At 38.9% G+C, this 25019-nt stretch overlaps 1 protein-coding gene and 1 long non-coding RNA gene across 4 annotated transcripts; one reads left to right on the forward strand and one right to left on the reverse strand.

The window, feature by feature from the left end:
- The first annotated feature begins 861 nt into the window (after positions 1 to 861).
- LOC143348297 (alpha-tocopherol transfer protein-like) lies at positions 862 to 24932 on the forward strand. 3 transcript variants are annotated; one of them, XM_076778367.1, is made up of 5 exons: positions 862 to 1167; positions 22017 to 22190; positions 22835 to 23388; positions 23674 to 23824; positions 24256 to 24932. In XM_076778367.1, exons 2-5 carry the CDS (start codon positions 22022 to 22024, stop codon positions 24285 to 24287), a joined length of 906 nt encoding a protein of 301 aa, XP_076634482.1. In that variant the 5' UTR covers positions 862 to 1167; positions 22017 to 22021; the 3' UTR covers positions 24288 to 24932. The 3 variants fall into 3 exon arrangements, with proteins under 3 accessions (XP_076634482.1, XP_076634481.1, XP_076634480.1); XM_076778366.1 differs by lacking the exon at positions 862 to 1167 and adding an exon at positions 7220 to 7626; XM_076778365.1 differs by lacking the exon at positions 862 to 1167 and having other exon boundaries at positions 21992 to 22190.
- On the reverse strand, positions 15228 to 18884 carry LOC143348304 (uncharacterized). The gene is made up of 2 exons (XR_013080748.1): positions 17924 to 18884; positions 15228 to 15866 (listed from the first exon to the last, which is right to left on the reverse strand). It is a non-coding gene; the product is annotated as an uncharacterized LOC143348304 (long non-coding RNA).
- Positions 24933 to 25019: the final 87 nt, after the last annotated feature.

Raw genomic sequence — 25019 nt, forward strand, 5'->3', positions numbered from 1 at the left:
AATTGTCGATGTTAGTTAAAAATTTCGGAAATCTCTTGAACCGACAAAGGTTGTTTGTTTTCTAATAAATTACAAATTTTATTCTCGTCAATTGCAGAATATCGAACACCACGAACTCATGGAACGACTTAATCGCTCACGTATGAGAGACTGTGGCGACACTTCCCGCGCTCGCCGCCAGAGGGATGTTCAACTCATGCCTTTCTCGCAAGCGCTCGACCATTCTATATTCCCAGCATCCCTCCTTTTATTTCTTCTTCCATACGAGGAAGATTCGAAGCAAAAATCCCCATCTGTTAGCGAATTCACAATTAATCCCAACATGGAAGCACCAAATTGCAAGGTCGATCGATCATGATTTCGAACGAACCGTCCCCCAAAGCGTCGTTTAACAGTTGCTTATCGATCGTTGGAAAGTTAAACTAGCCCCCTCCTACAAAAAACGACTACCAAATCCCGCGGTCGGAGCCGAAGCGCGCTGAAAATCCCTGGCGCGATCGATCGCGCACCCTGACCGCGTTCCGTCGCCAAGTTCACCGTCGATATATTTATAAACACCCATAACCCGATCTCGTCGTCGCATCTCCCCCGATAAACAAACATCCCTCTTGCCTCTGGAACGCTCTACGTAGGAGCGAAACGATCGTAAACAGCCTCGCGGGGGATCGTCCCATTAATCCCCTGACCGACAGAAATCATTCGTTTGATCCCGATCGATCGTTACGCTCCGCTTATCGACGGCTCTGTGAACGGCACAGAAGAGTAGGGGATCGTCGTATCGTATCAAAAAGGTCAGAGCTCAAACCGGTAGTGTATCCAACGCGTTTATATAAAAGCTAGTCTCACCTGGTGTTACGCATCATCCTTTGCAGCGCGACAATACGTTTTCACCCGACGCGAGTCTCTCTTCTATTTGGCGCGATCAGAACTCGCTCAGTCGCGAGTCGTCGAACGCTACGTGGCCGTCGACACCGGAAGCACTCGAAGAAAACGGTGTCCTTCGTGTCCAGCGTGGGTGAACGATCGGAGAAAAGTCGCGAAAAACGTCGGAAAGCCTAGGGGATTTTCGTTCCGGTGCGCGACGCGCTCCCTTTCTGCCACCGTGAGGACTTCCGGTACACGGAAGAGGACCAGTTACCTGGGAGGTGAACGGAACTACCTTGCGCGGTAAGTTGGAAACTATGCAAACGGAAGATTTGGAGAGAGATTTGACGAGGTTTGACGAGGTTTGAAAGTGTTTGGAGGTCTCTTTTAAGGGCCAGTTCGAGAAAGATCGGTGATTGTATTTGGATGTTCGAGTTTGATGGGGTTTGACAAGATTTGAAAGTGTTTGGAGGTCTCTTTTGGGAACCAGTTCGAGGAAGATAGGTGATGGTTGCGTTTGGATGTTTCGCGATTGACGAGGTTCCAAAGTGTTTGGAGGTCTCTTTTAAGGGCCAATTCGACGAAGATCGCTGATTGGATTTAGATGTTTCGAGTTTGACGAGGTTTGACGAGGTTTGAAAGTGTTTGGAGGTCCCTTTTGGGGGCCAGTTCGAGAAAGATCGGTGATTGTATTTGGATGTTCGAGTTTGATGGGGTTTGACAAGATTTGAAAGTGTTTGGAGGTCTCTTTTGGGAACCAGTTCGAGGAAGATAGGTGATGGTTGCGTTTGGATGTTTCGCGATTGACGAGGTTCCAAAGTGTTTGGAGGTCTCTTTTAAGGGCCAATTCGACGAAGATCGCTGATTGGATTTAGATGTTTCGAGTTTGACGAGGTTTGACGAGGTTTGAAAGTGTTTGGAGGTCCCTTTTGGGGGCCAATTCGACGAAGATCGGTAATTGGATTTGCATATTTCGAGTTTGACGAGGTTTTGAGGTTTCTTTCGGGGATCAGTTCAAGGAAGATCAGAGATGATTGCGTTTGGATGTTTCACGTTCGAACGTAGTGGAATAAACTCGAACGCGTGCGACGTACAACTTTCTTGGAGTATCGCTAGTTTTTACTTGGCTGAGTTTCTCCCTCGACACTTTAATGGCCGCTCATTTCGTTATTCCACGGTGTTCGTCGACGCAGATATTTTTAAATTCAACGTTCTATAAATAGTCGAGTGTTTGCCCTGCTCGGTTTCGCTATCGAGTAAACACGCGAATATAAATTTTATTAATTTACAGAACCCGGTACCGCGCACGCGTTTTCGTCAACGTCGTAAATTAACGCTGTGCATTTCGAAATTATGAATTCGCGCGAATTGGAAATGTAAACGTTCGAAATTGAATACTTTCAACCGCGTTAGATTATCGTCGAATGATTTTTATCGCGTTAAATTATTGAAACGATTCGTTGGTCGGTTTTGAGTCGCTTGGTTGACTGTTTGGAGCATTTTAATGATTTGATTTCGTAAGGAAGCTATAGTTTTTGAAACGAGAATAGAATCGACTGACTTCACAGAACTGTTAGGAATATTTGCAACATATGGAGCAAAGGAAAATTTATTATTGTAGGCGAGTCCAAGATCGCAGGTATAAATAATAGATCCTAATGATGTATTATTAAACGCCTGAGAGTATATTCAGTATGACGGCTACGCGTGATCCTCATTACATGGCATTTGAAAATGTTAAGATCGAACCTATTATTTACACGTCATGTTTCGAGATTATTAAGGTCAGTTTGAGGTACGTTGGTATTGCACGGTGTTATTAATTCTGAAAAATAGTTTTAGATCGTCCGTTTAACGTTAGGCGGGCAGTAGAGAAGGTCATTGATAAAAATTGTGAAAGTTAATGTCAACAAACTGTTTGAAACTGTTGCAGCTACTTGCAAACCGTATTAAAATATTCTCAACGTGAAACTGGGCTGGTTTTAGTGGTCACGAAAAGTAAAATTTGACTGTTTTGACAAAAATTATTGTCGAACTGCTAAAACGAGCCTTTGGGCGCCATTTCTATGGATTTAAAGCCAATCGATAATATCTGGGCCACAATTGCTAAAGATGGACAATAATCGGAGAACGTGACAGATTTTAAAAACACTTATGCCTGTTTAATTAATTAGCAAAATATTTGAATTCAACTTAAATTCAATTTCCGTTTCCAGTAATTTCCAACGTAATAAAACCTTAAATGACGTTTCACTTTGAGATCCAATACAATAAACTTCCATATTTGAATTTATGGATTGAGATGCACTGGTATAGATACGCAACGTGTTCGTGCAGACAGAATAATAAGTTCAGGGACATGTAACAAACAGTGTGCACGTAAATATTCATTGCAACAAAGTTAATAAATACATTAGATCAAGGCGTGGCATATTTACAAGTAGTAGATACGAGTAGATACAGAAATTTTTAGACAAAATTTAAAAATTTCAAATCATACTAAAAAAATTATATATAGTTACAGAGGTTAATTACAATCATTTTTGGTTATTACACATACCCCCGAAATCCTACGTACTTTCGAGAAAAAAATTCCTTACCGAAAATCTAATTAGGTGCCTAATTCGACGAAAAAAAAAAGATTTCAAATCGTTCTGGAAAAAATATTTTCGGTTGCTGGGGTCGATTACAATCATTTTTGGTGAATAGACATACCCCCGAAATCCTACCCATTTTCGAGAAAAAAATTCGAGGATGTGTGAAATATTTCGACGGAAAAAAAAAATTTCAAATCGTTTTGGAAAAAATATTTTCGGTTGCTGGGGTCGATTACAATCATTTTTGGTGAATAGACATACCCCCGAAATCTTACGCATTTTCGAGAAAAAAATTCAGTACTGGCGGAACTTTAAACGTTAATAACTTTTTAACGAAGCTTCCATCGACAAATTGGTATTCTTGATTTTCATCTTATTTTGACCTGTAGAATCCCCCATTAAAATTTTTCCCAGGTGTGGCTGAACACCCTGTATAACAAGAGAGAACTATTTTTCACAGAAATGTTGTCATAAACGTCCACTTCCACCGTGATAGGTCGATTATAGTATTACAAATTTAATTAATCTTTCCGCTTCCTCCACACTTTCACTCGTCCATCACTTCCGGAGATGTTGTGCTGTCGCCATTAAACATAAAATTATTCCACCCATCATGTTTATTTAATATGTACCGTTTCACACAGTTCTCTTCCTCATAATTTACATTACGAAATTAAATCGGAATCTTACGATAGAAAACATTTTTTTCACCATCTCGTAAAGACGTTCGAAAAATCGTACAATGAACAAAGGATATTTTTTAATTTCTAAAAACATACGTTTAAAGCTACAACGACGAGAATATTTTTTCTCCGGACTGTATATTATTTTCATTCGCCCTCGGATATACTCGCCAAGTACTCACCAGAGTAAATTAAACGTCCACGGATTAAAATGTTACGTCCACCGAAATACCAGTTTTCTCTTTCGTCGTTACGTCAAAAATGTCCTTGGCGTTCTTATAACGCCAGGAAACCTTGCTCGAAGTGCCCCCAAAAAAAACTGGTTCCACTTTCCACCGTGGTCCACCAATTTCTAACTTTAATCAATTACGAAACACGCGCTTCGAATCGCCCGTCTTCGAAGCTCCGTGAAAACTGCTCCGTAGAAGAACGATAATTAACGAATCGTCCCGCTTTGGCGCCAATTCTACCGTCGATTTCCCGTCATCGTCGAGCACTGTCGATCGATGGAAACGACCGCGCCGCGAATAAATAACAATCGCAGTTTTCCGCGCCGTCGAGCGAACGGGCGGAACGCGTTAATTAAAAGTTCGGGAACCTCCTGAATTTCGCGTGTCCGAACAATCGAAACGTTCTCCAGCGAGGTTACATACATACGTGTGCACGGCGATTTTAAATTTACAATTAGCTCCAGGCGTAACGGGTTGTTTATTGCCCATGTTGTTCTTCTAATACCAATTTATGTTAATTTTCAATGTATCGACGCTCCAGATCTCTCGATATTGAAAGAAAAAGAGAAGATAAATTGTCCGTCACCCGGGAAGGAAATTCTAATTATCGAATCTTCGATGATTATTTGAAAAGTTAATTTTCTATGCAACGGAATCGAAGAACTTGTTTCACGAATGCAGAGTCGCGAACACCATCAAAAGGAAGTAAATAATGAAAATTAACACCCAGTCGAGTGAAAAATGTTTAAACTGTCGCGATTACCATTGCAAATGAGATTACAATATTGCAGCGAAAAGTTTCGCGACGCTTTGCAATGGCGGGAGTCGCAAACTGCCCCAAATCCGTTATAAGAACGACTAGATCGCAGCGCCACCTAGCGAATGAATAAGTCAGCGCGTCTTGGTAGAATTCTTCACTCTGTTTGGCGCGTGAATAACTGAAAACGCCGTGCCCCACTTCCCCGCTCCATTTACCGCGGAAGTAACCCGATGCGCCATATTCCAATTTCCAGATGCGAGGCATCAGTTTCTTAAACCGACGATAATCCAATTCCCATTCGAGCCTCATGCGCGAATCACCCAATGGATGAGTGCTTTCTAACCTTAAAGGGTATAGGGCATTGAAAAATCTTTCGTCGTTCGCAGATTTCTCGTAAATCCGTTCCGAAACAGTTGGACGTTACACCATATTTGACGATTCAGATAATTATTCAGAATCGTACGACGTTTACGAAAAAGAATTATTTATGTATTTAATATTAATTGTAAATTGTACACCTGATTTTTTAACGAGAAAATGTTAATCGCAAAAAGTTCAAGCCACCTTGTACATTCGTTACAGCGAAGGGAACGTAATTTTCAGTAAATTTAATATTTCTGGGTCAACGTTGTATTCGATAGAGTATACACCCTCGATATAAGGTCACTTTTAAGATCTCCGTAAAAGACATAGCGTAAACAAGTACAGTTCATTTGGCTCGAACACTTGCGAAGGGACGCAATTTTCAGTAAATTTAATATTTCTGGGTCAACGTTGTATTCGACAGAGTATACACCCTCGATATAAGGTCATTTTTAAGATCTCCGTAAAAGACATAACGTGAACAAGCACAGTTCATTTGGATCCAACGCTCGCAACAAAAGTTTCCCTTCTTTTCGTTTCCATATTTAACAATTTTTTGAGATTATTTCACCGTGTCTGAATAGTATATTTTTTACCAATTTCTAAGCGTTGTCAGGAGCCCGCCCCTTTCGTCCCTGCAGGGTAAATAGCACCGCTATCGTGACGCGTACATTTCATGGTTGGCGAGACGGATTTCTCCGCCAACGAGAAGCATCGCTCAGGTCTAATCTTTCCATCTCCATGCAATACAGTCATTACTGGGAGTGACGGATCGGCGACCGCTGCGGGTACTCGGCACAGGCAATCCCATCCGCCACGCGAATTTTTCAAAGCGCCGAATTCCAATTTTCCCTTCCATCCGCCTCGACAATTTGTCAAACCGCGCGCCACCGCACAATTGCCTCGAAAATACGGTAATCAGTCATTTTTTAAAAAGTATACCCACAATGAAAACTTTAATCATATGTATATTTAACTGGACGTACGAGCCATCATTTGGCATAATTAGTTTTATAATTTGTTAATTTTTCAGAGTCCAGACATGAATCCTATCGAGCATGTCTGGAACGAATTAGAAAAAAGGATTAGACAACATCATATAACAAACAAAGCAAACATGAAGAATGTTCTTTTAGAAGAATGGAACAAAATCGAACCGGATTTTGCAAAAAAAGTTAGTCGATTCAATGTCCAAACGATTAAAGGAAGTCCTTAAAAGGAAAGGAGGGTCGACTAAATATTAACATTTAATTCCAAGTAATTTTTAATAAAATGTTGTTATTGTTTTGTGAATCAGTGTATATCAGTTACGTGATAAACTAAAATAGATAATAAATGAATCGAGTCAACAAGTTTTTCCTTCAAATCAATTTGTTTAGTAGTTGCAAGCATCTGCCAATACTTGTGTCCAGCACTGTGTACATGTGATTTTAGTTAGAAAATGGTTTTTACCGCGTTTGTCATGCATTTGCCCCACCGCGCGCCGCCTCGTTCGGTCTAGAAACTCGCGTCGCGATCTCCCACTCGACCACCGAATCACGTCGTCCCCTCCACGACGCGAAACGACTCTCCCGTTCCGTGCGTGGTGACCCCACTCCGTGCGTGTCGACCCCACTCCGTGCGTGGCATCCGTCAGCTGAGGCCTCTCTCGTGGACAAGAAACGTTTGCGGAACGGGCCGTGTTTTTCTCGTCGCGCATCGAAAGGAGATCCCGGCGCAAACAAAGCCGTCGAGCAACGGGAACGTCTATGAAAAACCGTCCAGTATCGCATTTTCGACCCTGAAGGCGAACCCGACGAGCGTATAAGAGCCACGGGGCCCGTGCCCGTTCCATTTTCGTTCGTTTTACTATCGGACGCGTGTCGCGGCTCGCCTCTCGAGCACTTCCCCCCTTCCGATCTTCGTGCACTCCCCCCTCTTCGGTGACCAGCTCGGTCATCAGTCCCAGAATCGTTCGTTTTCCGTCGTATTTTCGTCGATCGGCGACCGGTTTCGGCGATTCGTCGCTCGCTGCGCCGCGTCTGTGCTCCGTCGGTGACTCATCCCGTGGATTTATTCGCGAACTTGTGGATTCGAATCGGATTTCTGCGTGGAACGTACCTCGAATGCCAAAATGCAGAACATAGAACGTGAGTAGAGGAGAGTCTGTTTCCGATGTATCAGCGAGTTTTTCGAGCTCAGATTTCTCTTAAGCTGTAGCGTAATAACCATCTAGAAAAATTTTTTAGCCAAATCTGAATTTCATTTAGGGGTACTAACTTTGAATTTTGGACTCTGTTTTTATTTTATCAATGATACTCATAGTGAAATAACCATTTAAATGAAATTCCAATCTGGGAGTAATATTTTGTACAGTAGCAATTTTGAGTTTTGGACTTTTTTTTTATTGACTGCTTAGTTTATTAATAATACCTCGTGTGGATGTATTTGAATATTAAGTAAATATGTATCTGATAAATGTATGTTGAGAACTTTTGACTTTCGATAAAATTAGAGACAAAATCGGTGATTTCAGTCATCGAGCACTCATTATATGAATGGATAATATTGTATAATAATCGACGATGACCCAAATACCAACCTTTACACTTTCACTTATTTGAATAATTCTGGCTGGCCCCCCCGGCCATCGTTAACCTTCGTTGATCTTCGGGTACCTTCGTCGACAGTCGGCGCGAACTACAAAACTTTTATTTACATTATGGTTTCGAATCTCAAACAAAAGAAAAACCACTCTTTAAACATTTTAATTATACCACGAACGGTTAAAAATTGATCGAATAAACGAATCTATTATACGAAACGTTTATCGTCTCTGTATACAGGGTGTTCGACCACCCCTGGGAAAAATTTTAATGGGAGATTCTAGAGGCCAAAGTAAGACAAAAATCAAGAATACCAATTTGTTGATAGAGGCTTCGTTAAAAAGTTATTAACGTTTAAAGTTCCGCCGGTTCTGAATTTTTTTCTCGAAAATGCGCAAGATTTCGGGGGTATATCTATTCACCAAAAATGTTTGTAATTGACCCTCGCAACCGTAAATAATTTTTCCAAAACGATTTGAAATTTTTTTTGTCCGTCGAAAAATTTCACACATTCTCGAATTTTTTTCTAGAAAGTGGGTAGGATTTCGGGGGTATGTGTAATGACCAAAAATGATTGTAATTGCCCCCTATAACTAAATATAATTTTTTTAGAGTGATTTGAAATTTTTTAATTTCATCTAAAAATTTCAATAGCTACTCGAATTTTTTTCTTGAAATTGGGTGAGATTTCGGAGGTATGTGTAATGACCAAAAATGATCGTAATAGACCCGTGTAACTAAATATAATTTTTTTAGTGTGATTCGAAATTTTTTAATTTCGTCTAAAAATTTCCATACCTACTCGAATTTTTTTCTCGGCATTGGGTGGGATTTCGGAGGTACGTGTAATGACCAAAAATGATCGTAATTGACCCCTGTAACTAAATATAATTTTTTTAATGTGATTTGAAATTTGTTAATTTCGTCTAAAAATTTCAATACCTACTCGAATTTTTTTCTCGAAATTGGGTGGGATTTCGGAGGTATGTGTAATAACCAAAAATTATTGTAATTGACTCCCTCAACCGAAAATAATTTTTCCAGAACGATTTGAAATTTTTTAATTTAATTGTTAATAACGTTTTAACGAAGCCTCAGTCGAGAAAGTGATATTCTTGATTTTCGTCTTATTTTGGCCTCTAGAATCCTCCATTAAAATTTTTCCCATAGTTGGCCGAACACCCTGTATATTACAGTTCGCGTTTGGCAATCTTAAAAGTATCCAAAGATGCGCAATTAATTTCCATTTCATTTGTTACATTTGTTGTTGTGACTCCCGTTCATATTGTCGTGGCCACTTTGCATTCATGGATATTAAAACACTTCCGCAGCACTAAATTTGAATGCTGTTCAGTATGCAGGCTATAAATATCGATTCATTAATCCGTTGATCGAAACATCGAGTAATCAAGGTTGGAAGTTTCTCGTATAAAATAACTCTAAGCGAGGTTGAAACAATTACTAAATTTTCCCTAGAGAGACTAGAACTTCGAACTTTTTTCGATCGTTCAAATTTCGCGCCAATATTACGAAGTATTCTCGATCGGAAAAATTGTCATTTCCAAATATGGAAGCTGGTGGTTTGCGTCTTCGTTAGGGCGATCGTCGACGAACCTAACAAGGAGTTTCGAGTTCCATAAAGTTCTAAATAATTTTATATCCAAGGATCGCGAAGAGAACCGACGAAAGAAAATGCTGATTCCTAGTTTCCAATGTGCTAATTCCTTAACCGTTTATATTCTCGTTAGGATAATCGCGCGTAAACCTGTCGCGGAGGTCATAGTCATCGCGCGAATTATTCTCGCAAACACATCATTCTACTTTTTTTTCTGTCTCTTAATAACGCGGAACACCGTCCGCAATCGCAAATCGCGCTCTCGAGTGTCCAACGAGGGGAACGTGTCGTCGCGTTCGGACGTTCGTACACGTTTTTTCCCTTCTTTTTTGTTTGCCCAGAAAGAAAAAGGTTAACAAGACGACGAAGTACGCGATATGTAAATCGAATCTCCCGTGTCCGCGGACGATTTTTCTTGCCGCGTTAATCGGAAATTGAAATCTGCCATTTGAATTTAAAATTTTACATTGTGACGCATGTAAAAACGTTCCTTCAGCGCGACTTCGATGATTAAGAAAAAAAAAAACAACTAAATTGCCCTCGTGGAAATATTATTTGTCGAACGATCAATTAAAAGAATAACATGTAACAGATTAGTCAGGAAGTGGTTTACGCGATGATCGAGCTATGGAAATTGCGAAGCCATTAAGTAATTAACAAAGTATTGCAACACGTTTCGCTGCCCACGAGGTGCACACCAGTATGGAAATCATTTTTGAAATTACATCGAATGCAAATCATAGTAGAGATTTGTTATTAGGACACTTTAATGGGATCTTCGAGATGTTTAGTTTACTTGTGGCAAATACTTTTTGCTTTAAATTTTACGTATTTAAAATAATTTGAAAGATGTAAATTTTAGCATGGACAATTTATATCTCGATGGAGTTGAGATTCAGCGATGTTTAGAGAAGATTGTTTCGTCGTTGGTCAAAATTTTGTATTATCATATACGATTAATGAGAGTTTCTATCGTGAGAACGTATTTCGTGAGAAAAACGGATTTCTTTCGTACGAGAGAAAAGATTCCGACATTTATTCGAAACACATCGATGAGATGAGTTTGCCAACCGAGAAATGCGTGTCACGGAACATGTGTTTTCTCTATTAATTCGATATAGATTTCGGAATACATCGAGTATACAATTTCCTCTTGATAATAATATTGAAGTCTGGTTTTACGCGCCATCGTCGATCTAAACATCGAAATAAAAATGACAGTGAAACCTAAATGGTGAAGTCTTAATTAAATCTTTCAATTATCAGTTCCTTACAAGGTTCGAAGTCTTTAAGGGGAATGTGGTTTGGCGAGTAAGTAGAATGTGAACAATGTCTGACAATTTCTTACCAAGCTGGTGGACCCTATGCGAATATAGAAACTCCTGAATTCTTTCTCCCCAGAATGAATTCCCTATGCAATTCAATTTTCTAAAAGTTAACAAATTTCAGTGTGTCCATTATTATTGTTCGAATGAAGAGCAGGGATATAAAATGGACGCTGTTTCTCAGTTCGAAAGAATCCTCAACATCGTTCGATACGAGTAGAAACTCCTGAATTGAGTCTTTCTCCCCAGAATGAATTCCCTATGCAATTCAATTTTCTAAAAGTTAACAAATTTCAGTGTGTCCATTATTATTGTTCGAATGAAGAGCAGGGATATAAAATGGACGCTGTTTCTCAGTTCGAAAGAGTCCTCAGCATCGTTCGATACGAGTAGAAACTCCTGAATTGAGTCTTTCTCCCCAGAATGAATTCCCTATGCAATTCAATTGTTTAAAAGCTAATAAATAACAGTATACTTATTATTATTGTTCGTGTGAAGAGTAAAGATATAAAATGGACGCTGTTTCGCGCTGTTTCTGTTCGAAAGAGTCTTAAGCGTCGTTCGATACGAGTAGAAACTCTATGAATTGAGTCTTTCTCCCCAGAATAAATTCCCTATGCAATTCAGTTTTTTAAAAGCTAATAAAGATCAGTATACTTATTATTATTGTTCGTGTGAAGAGTAAAGATATAAAATGGACGCTGTTTCGCGCTGTTTCTGTTCGAAAGAGTCCCCAACATCATTCAATAGGAGTAGAAACTTTATGAATTGAGTCTTTCTCCCCAGAATAAATTTCCTATGCAATTCAATTTTTTAAAAGCTAATAAATATCAGTATACTTATTATTATTGTTCGTGTGAAGAGTAAAGATATAAAATGGACGCTGTTTCGCGCTGTTTCTGTTCGAAAGAGTCTTAAGCGTCGTTCGATGGCCGAAAAGAGTTCCTTTTTGTTCTGCGTGTCACGTGTGCGAGTTTCCTGAGCAGGGGGGCGACAATTCACGACCATGGAACGGTTGGTACGCCAACAACGTGTCCACGATTACGTAGAAATGACACAATAGCAGCCCGCACGATCGAGCGTCCAAGTTTTCACGAAGTTTCGGGGCCGACGATCGCGTTTGTTCCCATTGGGCTCGTGGATGTAACTTGTTTCCGAGTGTTCGATTTCCGGTCGTGCATTGCGGAGTCGTTCCGCGTGTCCCGGTAGAATTTCTGATTTACGACCGGCGATCACGACAATTCATAACAAATATTCTACGAGCAGTTGCATCCAAGGCGATCCAAAACTGGATGACTATTTTAAAAATAACAATCTCGTAGGAAATTACTTTCTGTTTAAGTCTCTGCAAGCTCTCCCATCGTTTATAATTCGTAACAATAAACAATTATTAAGTTGTTGTTTGTTGAAATTATGAAACTGAATTTTGCGATGACGATCGTTTTCAGGGTGAAGGAATTATTTTATAAAAATTTCCCTCGCGTGTAACGGACTGTTTAAATTTGCCGCCATATTTGGAACGCGCTGTAGACGCGAACGGATTACAGAAACTGGTCGACTTGAGAATATTCGCTCTAGTGAACTACATTGAACTCTTATTGATCCACGTTGTTTTCATTCGCCCCGATGGTATTCTGAAAATTATTATACCCCATTATACTCGTACGTTAATTTAAATCTAAGAAACAAACACAGACAATCGGTCCAAATATGATCAGATTGGATCCTTATAAATCTAATTTATCAAAATCTCTAATTATATGAGAATCAAAATTAAAATTTTTTAATTCTGGATATCTTCAATATCACTGACCAACTGATTTAATGGTAAAAAGATTTCATATTTCAAATTTTGAGGTCTTTCAAATACTTTCCATTAGAATTATTAAATAAAAATCACTTGGTGTTGGAGAAACTTTTAATCTCCTTGATGTATCCTTCAAATTTTCGTCAGATTAATTTTTAAAAATAAGGTCTTTTTATCTCCATTAAGAATCGCAAGTTTGACCTTTCGACCTCCTTAATATACCGCTTAAGTTTCCAGCGGATCCTTTAAAGGTTCGTTAAAAAATACGTGGATCTAACTTTTCCGTTTAAAGTTCTTTGTTTCCTCGTTGCGATACAGAAAAGTCGCTGGAAAGGAGGATAAATTACCGTGGCCGTTAAGTTTCTTCCACTGTTACGCTTCGTGGAAAAAGTAATTTTCTACTATCGGGCCCGTCCAAGAAGGTTAACGTAAAAATATTTAATCCTGGCCCGGAGGAAACTGTTAACTTCGTCGATGACCAATCAGTCTTCCTCCATTCGTCCTTCGAGGCAGCCATTAAGTGGACGGTGAATTATCAAATATTAATCTCTCTTCCTCAAAGGAAAATCGATCGTTGACGCGAGGATATTCGCGAAATTGTTTTCGAGGCAGTTATTTCCTGCTCAAGGTCGTCGTTTATGTATGCACCATCGATAGATTTTAATGGGCGACGACGCGGACCATAATGGCCGCCTGATGTTTTCACGAGCTCGACGAAAGTTAAATATTGCAGGAAGAATTCGATTTTCTTCTTTATTAACTACGGGCTCTATTTTCGTTCGTTAACTCGATGCCTACCGAGTCGATTTTAATTATAAATAAAGGTTATGTCTGCTGTCGCGTCAAATTCAGAACATAACCTTAAAATAGAACGACATAAAATATCAGCTGTATGATAAAATGTGTGATATCTCGTTGGAAACGTTTACGACATAATTTGTAAACTATCAAAGTTTTCTATACGCGATCAAGTTTTATTTGCATACAAAATGGCCAAATGTAGATTAAAATACACTGAAATACCGAGTACAATTTGTCATTTCTATCACACATGCTCTTATTTTAAAACCGACTCAATTTTAATAAACCGTTACTGTAAAATTAACAGCAACAATTAAAAGAAAATGTTTAACGATACTTTCTACCATTAAATATACAGAGTGTTCGGCCACCCCTGGGAAAAATTTTAATGGAAGATTCTAGAGGCTAAAATAAGACGAAAATCAAGAATACCAATTTGTTCATGGAGGCTCTGTTAAAAAGTTATTAACAATTAAATTCAAAAATTTCAAATCGTTCTGGAAAAATTATTTTTGGTTGCAGGGGTCAATTATAAGTATTTCTGGTGAATAGACATATCCCTGAAATCCTACCCACTTTCGAGAAAAAAATTCGAGAAGGTGTGAAATTTTTCGAGGAAATTAAAATATTTCAAATCGTTCTGAAAAAAATATTGTTAGCTGTGGGGGTCAATTACAATCATTTTTGGTGAATAGACCTATCCCCGAAATCCTATCCATTTTATAGAAAAAAATTCAATACGGGCGGAATTTTAAACGTTAATAACTTTTTAACGAAATCTCCATCAACAAATTAGTATTCTTGATTTTCATCTTATTTTGGCCTCTAGAATCTCCCATTAAAATTCTTCTCAGGGATGGCCGAACACCTTGTATATACTTTCCTACTTTTTATTATTACTTTTCCAGCGACATTTATCACTGCATCGTGTTTCCTCGGTTCGAAATAAAAAAATGTCAGAAAGTTTCATAAAAAGAGACCTCAATCCCAACTTTTTCCACATCTTATATTCCGCAGTCATTGTGTCCTTTACGTAGAACAATTTTTCTCAGCCTTTGAAGCAAAACTCGATAAAACCCAACGTAACGAGCCACTCTTCTTTCTCTTCGAAAGTTCCTCAAGTTTCGCGATAACGATTCACTGTAATGCATCCGACAAACATATCACGTACCCCGATTCTCGTCATCTTGAAAATTAGGTTCCCCCTTTCGCCTTAAAGCCCAATCAAAGGCAACGTAACGAACCTGTTCCGTAGTTAAAACTTTAGAACGAAGCTATCCTTTTTTCTCCTCTACTTTTGTCCGTGCCTCTTCGTCGCTCTCGGTTTTTGTCTCGCCTCTGTTCTTTGCTTCCGCCCATTGTAAGTTTTTCTTCTTTTCAACCCTATTTTTTCCTCTCTCTTCGGGCCGTTCCCCTTTCTGTTTCGGGGGGGCCGCGGGAACCCGGGCTCATTTCTGAAATTAGACTCGCCTTTCTCGAGCAACACTGGCTGGTAATTAACGCGAGAAAGGGAACGAAATTTCCGAGGCGTTCCCTTTCTTCGCGCAAATGAACTACGCCGGGAGATAGAAGGAACCCCATAACGAACGCTTGCCAAACGTGCACGGACAATTTATTAAATAACACGCAAAGAAGTCGATAAAAACGCGAAAATATTTTCGAACTTTATCCCCGAGAGATACTCCAAGGTCCCTCGATACTTTTCCCCCACCCTGTACATGCACTTCGCCCTGTGCATAGTTTTACGCTGCATAAATTAATTATAAATGTGTAATAAATCTTCATAATGTATGTTATTTATAGAATATCCTTTCAAGCTATATTATTTACTAAAATTCCTCGTTAGGTACGAATAAACATTCTAGTATTTGAATCCATTAAATCTATTGATGAAAATAAAAAAAATTGTTTCTCGTTTAATTTGATTTTCCTTTCTGATCGACGGTCGGTAAGTGATAAAAAAAAGTTTTCGTACGCGATTTCTCAAGATTCCGACAACGTGTTTAATTAGTCGAATCCTATTTCGTGTAATCCACGGATAATTATCGTTCCGTTTTTAGAAGCTGTAGGTTCTTGCTTCGCTCGAAAATGGAGGCTCGCGTAATAAGGGTGGGATTCTCGTTTGGTCGACTTCCAGTTGTTTGCAGAGCCAGCGATCGATGAAAGCTCGAGAAAGCGAGACGAAGCGCCGATGAGACTGGCGAAGACGTATTCCAGCGATCGTTAGCCGTGGCTCCTGTAAACAGAGCCAATGGAATTATTATCGGCGTTGGGTTAGGTCTCACGGATTGCTCGAGGGCCCTCGTTACGAAACGGAATAATTTTCTGATATGGAAAATCGTCCGCGGGACGATTGCATAACAGAATTTCCACCCTCTACCGTGGTCACGTTCGAACGATCTTCGAAATTGTTATTATACTCGAGGAGTTCGATTAATAATAATTTCACCGAAAATAATATTACATTGTCGTAAAAACCCCCATTAGGATGCATAGAATAGAAGTTTTATTTAGTAACTAGCCAGGAAATTCGATAAACAATATAGTTTAGGAGGATTTATTACTGAATTGAAACGGTGGAATTTATTAATGGAAAATGATATTAGATTTTCGTGAAAATCCCCCATTAGGATGCATAGAATAGAATTTTTATTTAGTAACTTGCCAGGAAATTCGATAAACAATGTAATTTAGGAGGATTTATTACTGGATTGAAACGGTGGAATTTATTAATGGAAAATGATATTAGATTTTCGTGAAAACCCCCATTAGGATGCATAGAATAGAAGTTTTATTTAGTAACTAGCCAGGAAATTCGATAAACAATGTAGTTTAGGAGGATTTATTACTGGATTGAAACGGTGGAATTTATTATTGGAAACTAATATTAGATTTTCTTTAAAAAAGCCATTAGAATGTTAAATTCAATAAATAATGTAGTTTTGAAAGATTTATTACTGACATAGAGAAAGTGGAAAATTTCTTGTGGCATGAAAAGCAATAACAATGACTCATGGTGAGAGTCTTCTTTGGGAACAAAGGACAATTGACAAGTATCACATAATAATTCAAACCTATCGAACATGAGTCATCCTCGATGCTACAATGACAATACACTATTCAAATTGTTCAAAATTATAGAAATAAATTTTCTATTCAACTTTCTCTTAAATGTCGTGATAAAAACGTGCATATTTCATAGTTACGTACAGGATGTCCAAAATGTTCGGGACCAAACTTATACTACGTATAACTGAGATCAAATACAAAAGTTTATATAAAAATATATTTGAAAATACTTTATTGGAAAGATAGAAACCTTTATTTATTGCGGTGGCTGGAAGAAATGTAAAATTTTCAAATATTCCATCCATGTTGAAAATAATAGTAAATGCATTTTTGGTGTTCACTCTCAAAATTTTCTGTCTCTACCGTAAATATCTTCGTGAATAAGTTTATACAAATTATTTTAACGCGTAGTAAAGGTTTGGTCCCGGCCTTTCTGGGCGTCCTGTACAAATTTTCATCGAAAGGAGACCTTTGAGCGCTCTTGGCCACGCCGTCTACGTGGAACAATTTCGAAAACAATTAAATTATCGGCCGAAACACGGTCGAATATTCAGCGCCTGGACATCAATACGATTCGCGAGCGACATTTCAGTCGTCGTTTATCCGCGAATAATTCAACAAATGCCGCCTGTTGCGACGCCGCGTTACGCAAATGTCACCGGAACAGTGATCGGGACGATCGTAAAATGCAGGTTTCGTACTGGCACGCGTTCAGCTTCCCCATTTAAATGTTTAAATAGTACGCGGGACTCCCCCTGCTGTTCGTGAAAGTACCTCGGCCCGTTGCACCCTTTTCTCCCCCCCCCCCCCCCCCAGCCAGAAGTTCTTGGTCCACTGCCAATCGTAACGGTGGGTCGATGTACCCGAAAGTACGATTGCTCCGTTAAATTTTACTAGCCCGACTGGAGCCGCGAAACAATCCGCAGCCCTCGGTTCCACCCCGATTCTAAATTCCAATCACGGTCGAACGAGTCCACCCCCAAAGTTGTCCCCATTCGTCTTTCGCTGGTAACTTAAAAAATTAATTTTTCAGTGCCGAAAGATCCATATAAAATTACGTAGCATCGATAGAACATGATAAGACAAAATAAAATATTCGACTAGTTAAAGAATTTAAAAGAAATGGAGTCGAACATGAAAACTATCCATATTTGTAAGAATTTTTATTTCTTTTATTATTATTATTAAAACACTCCAGTAAAAGAAAGAAAATAACATTTTTACCATTTTGTTCTGTTCCAATAACGTCAAAATTGGCCACTTTCCGAGTTTTGGAGTCGTTGGCCACAATCTGCGCGCGCACACTAGCTTTCAAAATGGCCGCCGCTTCAGTCCCGAGAAAAGGACGACTCTGAACGCGGAACAGGCTCGCCTCGAGCCCAGGGATCCGTTTTTCGAAGTCGTAGATGGCGAAAGAATTCGACAACCTTCGGTTTCCTAACTCTCGTACTCGTTTGCTTCAATTCGTCGAATTAACGATTTAACCCCGACGTCGTTTCATTTACACAATTAAGCGCGAGGAACGCGAGAATTTCATTAGAAACGAATACATTAACGGCGAACACAAAACAGTCGCGACTAACAGGTTGCACAATCCTTCCGAGGTTAATCATAATCTTGTTTTTAAAACGTGAAAAACATTGGTACACGTAACGTAACAAATGAATACTAATGGTAAACTTTACATTTGCTTGGTAATTGCTTATCAAATTAAAACGGCATCATTTTTATACGACTTGATCTATAGATTCGATGGAACGTTATTTCTCGCGAATCTTCCATCGAATGTTTCGAGACAACAATGGCGTGGAAATTTGTTTTGACTCAGCACAAACGAGTCTAACGTTTCTTACGACATCGAACGGAATTTATCAATATTCAAACGGTATTGTACTCAAGGACTGAGAAAAGCATTCGCAGTTGATTTTTCGCCACTGCGGAAACGTAGAAAAGTATAGCGATTTTATAATAACTACTTAGGCTAATTGTACCTCGCCACTGTTGCAACGATGCTATCTACATTCCCGACTCGTCGTAAGTTCTTTGTGCCAAGTTTCACAATGACGTGGCTAGTTGCAAAGTCTCGGTGTGTTAGAATCGACACATTTTCACGATCTATTCGCCGAACGTTGTAATTAATAACCACGAAGGAATTCGCTAGAGCCACCATACAACGTGGACTCAAAGTCACAAAATTTTATCAAATTTAACGTAACGAATAACAAGTGTTCGAACGTGTTGCTTAAAAATGTTGTTAGAAACCTGTTTCAAACAACTTTTCTCTCAGAGTTCGCTTCCAGTGGCATATATCCGCGGAAACCGGCAGGTGCAAGTTTATAATATCGTACAATGGCGGTCGAAATCTCCTATCTCGTTATTAAATAGCAGGACTATGAGTCTGTCAACTATTAATTGCTATTTTAGTCGTCCCTGATACTTGTATACGAACTATACGTATCGTCCGATTAATAAATCATTCTCCTTCGAATAAATTAAATAAAATAAAAAATTTGTCATCCGCGGGATTGTTTTCTCATCTGTCTCCGGTTTGTCGCACGAAAATACGTTCGAAAGTTGCGTGTCACGTTGGATTTACCTCATTTCCTGCCTGTGTTTAACACGGAAAACAACTTTGTTCCACGACGATTACGTAAACTCTCCTTTGGCCGGCGACAGTATTATTTTTTCTTTCGCGTTCCACACATAATGCGCCTCGAGCAAACGGGACGAATATCAAAATGTTTGCTACGTCCACTCCTCGTAGCTCGCGGAGCCGTCAGAGGACGCAAAGTTTTTTGTGTCCGCTAGTTTTTGCGCCTCAATGAAGGCCGACAATGCCAGGCGGAATAATGTATGTCGAGAGTGAGCAATGCAAACTCGTCGCTCTGGTTGCATTGCCAGGGGAAATATTTTCCGTTGCGTAAAGCTTGTCACCGAGGGAAAAGGGCGGCGAGATTGTTCGACGCAGGGACGAACGATAATTAGATGAACGGGAGCAACAGTAATCAATTGCAAAGCCGATTACGTTGTTAAATCTTAATTTTCGAACATCGTGAAATTAAAGCAATTTTTTAACCGCGTCGTACTCGTGAATTTGATTAAAAAGAGCTGTTTAAAGTCCACCGTTAACATTCCGATGTTTCGAAAGGCGTTCGACGCGATTATTTTTACTGTTATAAACATTAGTATCGAAATTGAAACGAAGGACTTTTAAAATATGACAAATCGATCGTAAAATTGAACGGACTGGTAATAAAATTGTTATTTCCTGGTTTAGTTCCTAGTTTTGTCGATTAAAACCTTCGGATTAGAATATTCTGATCTGACAGTTTGAATTTACGACGTCGAGTCACGATAAAGACGATATAAACAATCGAAAACCTTCGATATTTAACACGTTTTGTTGTATTTTAATTTCAAGGTTTTAATTTACGAGGCAGTCGAACAGGTTCCGGATACGGATATGGAGTCGTAACGATAAACGAAATTTTCCTACCATCTGTTCAAGTTTTACGACTGAGCCTGAGATTATGCCCTCGATGTTACTGTTTCGATATACAAATATAAATTCTGAAAATTGTTGGACGTGGAAACCAGATATTAAATTCCATTGTAAATCGTGTAAAGGCCCGAGAAAACGCCAGAGTCGCAAGGACTTACGCTGTAAACAATACATTACCGAGCGTATCACGTAATTCACACGTGCGATTCGAAGACTATTGCGTATTACATTATCGAGGCTGCACGCGCCTAACATTAAATGCATCGAACGAATTTACTTTCCTCTGCGAACGGAGTGCACAGCGATTACAAATGGCTCCATTGACATTCCTCCATTCGTTTCTACGAGACAAACGTCTACATCCGCAGAAGAACGATATTAGTGTACCAAACGAAGTGGTTTTTCAAAAACAATCGTTCACACAATTTTGTTTTTTACTTTCCCAAACATTGGAAAATAAAATTCAAGGTTACTTTTATATCCTGTCTAGAAATCTTATCGTAAACAATTAGTAAATAAATGCTGAATACAGTCTCGCAATGTCCAACTTTTCGAAAATGCATCTTCCTTTCAATCGTATTTTCAAATCAAAAACACAATGGCGTCCTCCGCCAATGGAGTCAGCGACCGCCATTTTGCTGCACGATTTTCCCGCCAGAGGTCGTCGTAATCAAACAAAATTAAATTAACGCGTAAAAACACTTACACGTTCGTGAAATTTATTGTTAAATAGTAGAAGAATTTGCATTTTTGTTGTCGCAGCCATTGAGAATGAGATCGTGTTGAGGTTGGTACAAATTCCTGAATTTTTGTTAAACTCTGACAATAAAGCTTGAGTCAGTTTAGATTTTAGGGACGAACGAAAGAAAAATTCAATTGGAATTCAATGAGAAGGAATGCCTTACTAAATCGTTTTTAATTCAAAGATAATCGATTGTTTTCGTCTCTTGGGTAAGACTTTGAGAACCCGAGCGCCATTGTCTCGTCCCAACTGTGCTCTCTTAATCTCGTTTAAAGTGCAATTATCGATTGCATCACGAAATGCAAATTCTGCTACCTTGGAAAACAATGGACACGGTATTTAAATTTCGTTCTGTTCGGAATTGTTCGTGAATGTAACTGAATCGGGCATTACAATGGACTTTTCCAATTAATTCAATATTCGTGGCTCGTAAGTTCCGCTAACGCCTGCGTTTTGTTCGAACACGCAATGGAGTGCAATCGCTACTCGCGAACTGAAGAATTTTGCAAGTTAATTTGATCGAGCCGTGACAAAACAGTTTTCTAGTACACTTTATACCAGCTCTTTCCCATTTTCTCTTTCCTTGCCTGACAGGGTTTAAATTGTGAACGTTCGGTTGCTAGTTTTATTGTGGCAAGCCTTGAGAAAATTATCCTGGCACGTATTCCGAGAGGAGAAGAAAACCAAACGTAAACATGGAGAAAGAAAGTTAGCATCGAAAACGATTACTGTATCTAATAGTGCAAGATTGTTGCTCGTGGAACTATTATAAAATTGTGCAGAATATAGTGTACGGATATTACAAAACCACAATCGTGACGCGAACTATAAAATAATATATCAAAAGACTGTTGACACCTTTCCCAAGTAGAAGTTTGTTACCGTGGAATAATTTTAAATACTCGACGTTGACAATGACACGACGCAGTGCACGAAAATTCTTTTAGAGTTTTCTTTTAGAGAAATTTGAAAAAATACTATGGTCTGACAAGAAGGACGAAGAGTTTCGTTAAGTGCAAAATTCATCCGTTTCCTTGGAACGATTTTGATGAATGTATATTTAATGTTTGCAGGAACAATGTTGACCGACTGTACGGAGTTACCCTCCATCAAACTTGGCGGCTTCGTTCTCGAGATAGAGTTCAATTCGCCTAGCGCGGAGCTGCAGGAAGTCGCGAAAAGGGAGCTTCGTGAGACTCCGGAGGTCAAAAGCCAGGCCATTTCCCAATTAAAGGAATTACTAAAAGGTGAAGAATTAAATCAACAAATCAACCAGAAAAAAAAAATTTCAAATCGTCTTAAAAAAATTATTTTTAATTGTGGGGGCCAATTACAATCATTTTTGGTGAATAGGTATACTCTCAAAATCCTACTCAGTTTCGAGAAAAAAATTCAATAAGTGGACAAACTTTTCGACGAAATTAAAAAATTTCAAATCGTTTTAAAAAAATTATTTTTAGCTGTAGGGGCCAATTACAATCATTTTTGGTGAATAGGTATACTCTCAAAATCCTACCCAGTTTCGAGAAAAAAATTCAATAAGTGGACAAACTTTTCGGCGAAATTAAAAAATTTCAAATCGTTTTGAAAAAATTATTTTTAGCTGCAGGGGCCAATTACAATCATTTTTGGTGAATAGGTATACTTTCAAAATCCTACCCAGTTTCGAGAAAAAAATTCAATAAGTGGACAAACTTTTCGGCGAAATTAAAAAATTTCAAATCGTTTTGAAAAAATTATTTTTAGCTGCAGGGGCCAATTACAATCATTTTTGGTGATTGGATATACCCCCGAAATCTTAGGCATTGTGGAGATAAAAATTCATTACCGAAAATATAATGTCTATTGTGTTTATTTCTGTATTCAAATGTTTCTGATGCTTCGTTTGCAGCCGAGAAGGACCTAAAGGTGCCATTAGACAACGAGCCTTGGTTGATACGGTTTCTGAGGCCCTGCAAATACTACCCAGAGTCCGCATTAAAGCTCGTGAAGAACTATTATAGCTTCAAAGTGAAGCACGCGAACGTTTACGATGGTTTGAAGCCCAGCCGGGAGAAGAACATATTCGAGCAGAATATTTTGACAGTGCTGCCTAACAGAGACCAACATGGACGAAGGGTGCTGATCATGGAGCTGGGAAAGAAATGGAAGCACACCAAGTGCAACCTGGACGAAGTGTTCAAGGGATGCGTTCTGTACTTGGAGGCCGCCATGTTGGAACCAAGCACGCAGATCGCCGGTGCTGTGGTGGTCTTCGACATGGACGGGCTCAGTCTTCAACAGACTTGGCAGTTCAATCCACCGTTTGCTAAAAGGATAGTCGACTGGCTGCAGGATTCGATGCCCCTCAGGATCAAGAACATTCACATCATCAATCAGCCGTACATCTTCAACATGGTGTTCACGTTGTTCAAACCGTTCCTCAGAGAGAAACTCAAGAGCAGAGTGAGTTGATTTCCCTTAAATCTACGCGGGTTATAATTGTTCGTCAGATACTTTGATTAATACAACCGCGATGGTTGCATAAACAGGAAATAGGCCCCACTCTGTTGATAATATGGTAATGATAATTCTTTCTGATCAGATTTATTCTTTATACAAATAGTAATTATTCTTTCTCGTGTCACGGTTGGAATATTTATAATAGAGTTTCCAATAATTTTTTTTTTTAGTTTATCGTAAGTCTGGAAAGTGAAATGATATCTTATGTTTGTAATTTATTGTTTTCAGATCATATTCCATGGCAAAGATTACAAATCGTTGCACGAATACATGTCGCCTAAGTGCTTGCCGGAATGTTACGGTGGCACCCTGAAAATCCCAAGAGTGACGGGGCCACAGTGGTTGGAATTGTTGCTGAAGTGCGACACGGAATTCGATGGTACGCAAACTGAACGCACAAACAACGTATCGAGCTATCCCGACATAAGAGAAGAACGTATTCGATCGACAAACGTGCATTTCGTGGACCATTTCTGCACCATTTTGTTACGTCTCGTTGACACGAATAAAATGATGATTCCCCAGAAACTCGAGATCAGTAATTTCTAATAACAATTGCAATTGCTCTTCGAAATCGGAATCAACGACGAACAAACCTTCCCTAAACAATTTCATAGTTAATAATATTATTCCAGATGCACACTATGTGTATAAACATTTTGGTTATTGGGATCAAATTTATAAAATTCTTTACTACTTCATTTATTAGAAAATTAATCGTGAAATTAATTCAGCAGTAATTTCTGTTTTCTTACGTCAGGAATTAATTCGAGCAATGATAATAACTTTTTCTTTTCTTTTTCTTTCCAGCGATCAACTCTTACGGTTACAAGAAACAGTAATTTGTTCTCTGCGACATTCCTACAAAAAAAAAAAAAGGATAAAGAGGAGCAACTGTTTGTAAAACAGTCGAAAATCGAGAGACGAAACGATTTTCGAGTAACAAGGACGGTTGTGGGTTCATCGGTCGACGCGCCAAATAAAATTCGGCGCTCGACTCGGTTACTTTTTTTTTTTTAATGAATAATATATTTCCCCTCGTGGTCCTCTATCCAGTTATCTCATAGCAATCACATTTTTACGAAGAAACGATGAATAAGAAGCAACAGGTTTGCTGGCGCTGTACACTCGCTTACGTTTCGTATTATTACGGAAAGTGAATAGATATTTATATAGAATAAACACAATTTTATATGGAAAAATGAATCGTCGATAGGTATGTATTCGTATTATTATAGTTTATCGAACGAGCAACTTTAGTGAAAATGAAATAAGTTTAAGCAACGAACACGGTTCGTTTAACGGTGGTGAAAACTGTTGAATCGTCGACTTACCTTTTGGATTCGATCGATTTAAAATCCTGCGAGGCTTTGAAAGTTTCGCGGGTTAAAATTGTTTGTCGTTTGGAAAATTTGTTCCTTAGACGAGGAGGGATTGCTATCGTTTGTTGTTATATTTTTTTCGTAATAAAATATTTGTAAAAACAAGTGCGGTAGAACTTTGATTGATACAACCTCGATGGTTGCATGAAAATAAGGAGGAATAATCGTTTGGAGCTACTGTGTAGCTCTTTC

This window comes from Colletes latitarsis, chromosome 11, assembly GCF_051014445.1.
Source record: "Colletes latitarsis isolate SP2378_abdomen chromosome 11, iyColLati1, whole genome shotgun sequence".
Classification (NCBI taxonomy): domain Eukaryota; kingdom Metazoa; phylum Arthropoda; class Insecta; order Hymenoptera; family Colletidae; genus Colletes; species Colletes latitarsis.

Coding starts and splice junctions, on each gene's coding strand:
- LOC143348297 (XM_076778365.1), top strand. CDS start 21,992: ATGAATGTATATTTAATGTTTGCAGGAACAATGTTGACCGACTGTACG. Junction 22,191..22,834: donor ATTAAAGGAATTACTAAAAG/GTGAAGAATTAA, acceptor CTTCGTTTGCAG/CCGAGAAGGACCTAAAGGTG. Junction 23,825..24,255: donor GTGCGACACGGAATTCGATG/GTACGCAAACTG, acceptor TTTTCTTTCCAG/CGATCAACTCTTACGGTTAC.